This window comes from Rasamsonia emersonii (assembly GCF_000968595.1).
Source record: "Rasamsonia emersonii CBS 393.64 chromosome Unknown ctg1118621760086, whole genome shotgun sequence".
In the NCBI taxonomy this organism is placed as follows: Eukaryota; Fungi; Ascomycota; class Eurotiomycetes; order Eurotiales; family Trichocomaceae; genus Rasamsonia; species Rasamsonia emersonii.
The window spans coordinates 77,266-83,250 of NW_013563201.1; the positions used below are offsets into that span (position 1 = coordinate 77,266).

General features: G+C 52.4%; 1 protein-coding gene across 1 annotated transcript; it reads right to left on the reverse strand.

Moving 5' to 3' along the window:
* Window positions 1-1,259: 1,259 nt before the first annotated feature.
* On the reverse strand, window positions 1,260-4,391 carry T310_3840 (Dual-specificity kinase; the record flags this gene model as incomplete). Its single annotated transcript, XM_013473314.1, has 8 exons — window positions 1,260-2,059; window positions 2,117-2,475; window positions 2,524-2,643; window positions 2,722-2,981; window positions 3,035-3,194; window positions 3,254-3,453; window positions 3,513-3,781; window positions 3,845-4,391. The coding sequence occupies 8 exons, from the start codon at window positions 4,389-4,391 to the stop codon at window positions 1,260-1,262; spliced, it is 2,715 nt and encodes a 904-aa protein (XP_013328768.1).
* Between the last annotated feature and the right edge of the window lie 1,594 nt (window positions 4,392-5,985).

Genomic DNA, 5,985 nt, shown 5'->3' on the forward strand with positions numbered 1-5,985 from the left:
CTTGCTGGGATTAGTCGCCTGATCCGAGTTTGATGATTCGAGAACACGCGATCACAAAGACAGTATCGTCTAAATAAATGATTGACGCTGCGACGACCCTTTAGTTGACGATGATAATTCGTCTCCAGACAGCGTCTGCGATGAGGCGAAATTCGCGATCTCGCGTTGTGAGTCGAGGGTGGGTTGATTGGGTTGGCGGCGACGACGAAATTTAAGCGAGGGGCCGCTTAACCTGATAGGGTAAGACGCTAGCCACCGTCAGGGCGCGGGGGCTCCCACTACTCCATAAAGAGTGCAAGAAGCGCAATTCCACGTGAGAAGAAGTAATACTCAACACAAATAGGATGAAAGTCTTCTGAGTAAAATTGCTTTTCCTTCAAATACCCTTGGCTGTTTTTTAAAGTCTTTTATTGGCTGAGTTTAGCCATCTCCCAAGGTCGATCTATATAAAGGTAACTTTGACATACGCAAAAGCCAAATTTGAACTACACAGTCGCGACCTTATTATCTACGAGTCATGGGCCACATTGAAGGAACATCTAAACCATAGCACGATATATATAGTAAGAATCGTATTTATCAGGTTCCTATTGGTGGTACTTCGCAAGGCACCGACCAATAAACAGGACAAAAGAGGAAAAGAGCTTAAGCGGTCTGGCAACGAGAAAAGAAGTAGTAATGCAGCAAGAAAGAGAAGAACGACCTTTCCAAAGTTACGCCGGCGCTATGCCAAGAAAAAGAAACCATACAGGAGCCTGACTGGAGACCATTGATCCAAGGAAAAAATTATAAAGGGAATCGACGTAGACAGAAGTTCAGCAAAGGCGGCATGGCTTTCATACTCATAGTAGCTCGCACACAATGATATGACAGTGATCGTTACACTTGACACAGCTCAGTGCCTTCACAAAAGACGGGACTGCATCATAACATGCAGCACTCATCCCAACTGACCAGAGTTCTTTTTCTCCTGCTGGTTAAATCTCTTCCCCTTTACCCGTATAAGCGGCCCTCGCAGTAGCCGGGACGGATAGACGTACGATCCGGCGGTCAAACAGTTTTCCACGACGGGCTGCCTTGTCGGACGGACGGAGCAGACAGAAGCAAGATCCCATACCCACGGAAAGGGTCTCTTCAATGCCCTTGCTTTTCATGTGCTTGAAGAAGCACAAATGGAGCGGGCCATGCTCGAGCAGGGAAGATTGCAGTAAAAGCCGGGAAACTCAGACAGTTACAGTAGACTTTTTAGGACGTTAAAATTAATGCCACTGACCCATAAAACCATCACCGAGAGCTCCATCTTCGAGGGTTCGAATAAAGTCCCTGTTCCGATGGCCTGCACCTGCTCGGCTCCCACGGCGTCTTGAATTTGAAGCAGGCTCACCATAACTGTCTGGTGGAGGCGGATAATATGCAGGGCTAGGCTGCAATCGGATGGGTTGGTTGGGGTCGAGATGGCTGGCAACGCGCTGGATACTTGGTGGGATCCCACCTTGTTGCTGGTCTAACGTTGACGCTCGTTGACGACCGGCCCTTGTTGTCGCCTGCGCGTAAAGGCTTTGTGAAGGACCATACTGGGGCTGGTGGATAGGACCCTGCAACATGCCCATCTGGTGGCCATACCCTGGTGGCTGAGAAGGATAAGGAGGAGGCGCGCCCTGCTGATGACCGGGATACATCCCATTGTACACCGGCGGAGGTTGATTGTGTGAGGGAGGGTGGTACTGGCTCACTTGCATCGCGTACGCCGATTGAGCAGCGGACTGCGCCTGCGCTGCTTGTGCCGCCTGTGCCGCTTGTGCCGCTTGTGCTGCTTGTTGCGCCTGTGCAGCCCTCTGCTTGCACGCTGCTTCGGCTTGTTGCTGTTGTTGTAATCCAGGCGCAGGGGTCTTGTTGAGATTAGCGTATTTCAAATTCATAGGCGGCACAAACGGCCCGGTGAACTTTTGTTGCGTTATGAACGGATGTAGTTTGGCCTGCTGTGGTGACCACCGTTCAAGAGGATTGATCTGGAGGAGGCCGCGCACGAAGTCAATGAATGCGACGCGATTGTTCAGCTCTGCATTCGTCAGTATAAATAAGTGGCTAGAGAAAAGCAAAGCGATTCGGCACATACCTCTCTCAATCTCTGATTGTTTCATGTTTTTCCTTGGCATTGCATAACCTTTGATGATCTCTTCCAATGTGTTCGCTTGGAAGTATTTCTTGCTCGGTTGCTCTTTGGTGTTATGCTCACGAGAATACTGCTCCATACTCTTCAGCCGCCAGGTCTTCCTCCCGAACTCGTCCTGAGTTTTCTCGAAAAATTCACCCGCTTGTTTCCCCATTTCCAACATCCACGCTGGCGGCATACCCAACATTTCTGTGATGCGAGCAATCTGGTTATATTCAGAGGAGCCAGGGAAGAGAGGCAGGCCGAGAAAGAGTTCGACGACAATACAACCTAGTGACCACATATCAATGGCGGAGGAATAACTGGGAACGTCAGTACAAGCCATAGCAAGGAGTATAAGAGGAACATACGGTAACCCAAGCAGAACCTCTGGAGAGCGGTAGAAGCGAGACTGGATGTAAGTATATACGGTCTGGCGTTCGTCGCATGCGGACCCGAAGTCGATGATTTTGATAATAGGGCTCTCGAGGCTACACAAGGGAAGGGAAATTATGTTAGCAAGAGGACAATAGGATAGCGGGAGAAATTGGGGGGGGGGGGGGCCTTACTTCTTGAGCAATATATTTTCAGGCTTCAGGTCGCAATGTATCAGGCGAGCCTTGTTCAAAAGACTCAACCCATTCAAAAGCTGCTGCGCGAAGACCCGAACGAGGGTCGTGCTCAATCCGCGGAATTGGTTCTGCTTGATGAGCTCGTAGAGGTTGACACTAAGAAGTTCGAATACTAGACAAAGATGTTGTCGATGAATGAAAGTGTCCTTTAATCGAAGAAGATGATGGTCGTCGTTCTTGTCATACTTCGAGTTGAGCTGTTGAGCGTAAGCAGATGTCCGAGAGTCGGAGATCGATAATGACGCCATACCAGATCCAGTACAGAAACCTCCATCATGCTTTGATTGAAGTAAGCCGTCTTGTTTTTGACCACTTTGACTGCCACGACCTCCTGGGTCTTCATATTCTGGCATTTCACCACTTGGCCAAAGGTTCCTTGTCCCAGAACATCCAGGATAAGGTATCTGTTCCTAGCATAAGTTATCCATACAGGCCGTCGACTATCAAAGGCATGGGGAAGGACACATACTTGTGGCCCCCTTCATCGCTACCGAGGATATCATTCACATATAGGATGTAGTCACTCTCTTCGTTATCGTAGCCGTCGTTCTTGACCCCTTTGCTCGGTTTGGTCAAGACACGCCTCGGGTTGCGGGAGGATTCATATTTGAACGAGGGATTGCATATCCGGTAGGTGGCCGGAAGGTGAGTAGTCAAGGCTTGCAATGGCTAAACAAGGGGATTAGTTCACATCCAATGGGTATTCTGGTGTAACTGTAGAAACTTACGCTGATAAAGCCCCCTTCTGGGTTTGCCCGTCGATAGGGAGGCTGTGCATTCAGCCTAGGTCGCAGTTCCTGTGTGGACTTTATCTTCATAAACTTCGGTATTGGTCCCCGATTCGAAGGCTGGTTCTGACTGTTATGCTGGCCTGATCGCGGCGATTTTGCGTCTGGTCCAAATGCGGCATTGGCTTGGGAGCTAGCCGATGACGGAAAATATTGCTCTGGACTTAGATCCGCGGACTGGATAGGAGGAAGCCGTGAGGGTCGTGAAGCTGTGATACCAAACTGTCAGGCATCATGAGGAAGACAGCCAAGGGGGGGTAGTTAGAACTCACATGGTGGGGATTGATATGTTTGAGGCGACGAGTATGCGCTTGTTCGTGTCGGAGACGACTGTCGAGCACCACTGGACCCCGGGGGAGGGGCTGCGTAAGAATTCTGCGACTTGGTTGGACTGGCATTATAGGGCTGCGTGGGCGACAGGATGTTCATGGGAGAATATCGACGCGCTGCGGAGGACTCCTCATTCGGCATATACTGCGACGACGGTCGATTATGGTGAGGCAATCTCGTAGGGTACTTGGACCGATTATAGGGGTCCGCATCTTCCATGGGGGTGTCGGCGTCGGTGGTGACATAATCTCGGCTATGTGGCGTCGCAGCTGGAGACGACGACGCCATGGAGACAGATTTCGAGTTGGGAGCGAGAGATGACGCCTTTGTGGCTGCGGTCGGCGGCTGGTATGTCTCGTATGTGTATCCGGCAGGCGGCTGGGCTTGTGGTGGTTGTCCGCCATACTTGGGGGTCAGTTGAGGGGGGTACGACCCGGGGTTGTTGTGGCCCATGGAAGGGTCTCCATAGTTCTGCCACTGCGGATCCATGTCTTGAGTCTCGCGATGCTCCAATCCTCATCCGGACAGCAGTTCAGAAGAGGATAGCAGGAGCCGCGATGAGAGCCCTCGTCTTTGTCGCGGTAGGGCGATGACCTGTCGCTGGACACACAGCACGGGGGGTCGCAGGCAGGATCACGGCGGGGGAGCGTCGAGGGGCGTCTGACGCAAGCGAGCGAGCGACGCGTGGAAAGAGGAATTGCTGCTAACGAGAGGCGCAGCGCTTCATCATCCAGAGCGTTTGACGCTCGTTGCGTTGGCTCGACTGGTTGGGCAGTGATGCACCAGGCTGGATGGAAGAGAGAGAGAGAGACGTTCCGTTCGCGAGTCGACGTTGGGCGACGAGCCAATATCGATGAGGGCGGGAGCTGACTGACTAGTCAGCGTCCCGGTAGACGAGAGCTGCTTGGCCTGTACTCCAACAGGGCGCTCTGGGCGCAGGAAGAATGCGATAGCAACAGCGCGAAGAGAGAGCCTCCGGAGGGGTGGTGGAAGCAGGAGGCAGAGATGGCTGGCGAAGAATGAGCAAGTTGTGGGGTGAAGGGGAGATGAGATGGTGGTGGAGGAAGGGAGGAGTAGGAAGGGCGATCGTAAATGGGTTGGGTGTTTGGGGGACCTGGACTGCGGCCGGGTTAGTGGACTTCCCCCCTACTGCTGCATTTGAATTCTAGGACAGAAGGAGGAGTCTGCGAAAGGCTATTTTAGGCTTTGACAATACGACAGTCGCATCAGGGCCTTAGAGATGTCCATAGAACTCTTGACGTCCTGGTGGGGAGTGAGGGTTTCTTGATCCGTCTGGCTGATCTGGCCAGTGTACCTGTCACTCATGCGCAACGGGCTGCCAGCCCCAGAAGGAAAGCCGTGGAACACCCTCCAAAACCGTAGAAGACCGGCCAGGACGAGCCGTCAGGCCCGGCCGCAGAGGAATAATTGCGTTCTGGTCTACATGTCTACAGAGTCGACTGCCCCATTTGGACTGGTCCGGCGTCTGTGGCCGTTTTCAGGTGCGCCAGACATGCCCGGGGAAGGAACTTGGCGAGTACAGTACAGGACGCTTCCCAACAGCGTCATTTGTTATTACTTTCGATGATTTTAGATTCTAGAGTTGAGGTTCTTTCCCATTGAGTTTTGCTGCCTGGCCACAGGGCCTGGCAATGGCGAGACCAGCAGGACGCAGCCCCAAACCGGCGGCTACAGCAGAGATCTGGCCAAATGACGTTACGTGAGCAGGCTTGATGACTCATCCAGCTGAAGGCGGTGAGGCCAGGCCGCCGCCTTCTTTCTGCCGGTTCCAATCTTGCCGTCATCGCAGTGCAGTTTTGAGGCACTGGAATTCAATCAGTCGGATAAGAATTCAAGGGTCTGTTCAGTGTCTCTTCCAGCGTGGTTCGCCCTTAGCCGGCCGGATGTTCTATGCGTATTTTTAAAGCAGCCGTCGATGGGTTCTGGCAATCTGCCGCCTCTTATTCCATTTCCACTTATGCACGATCCTCAGGTCGGTGGCGGGTTCCTGTGTTGCACGCAACGTTCGACGCCTACTTCCCATCCATCGAGATCAGGTAACGCATAGCGCATTTGGTCGATC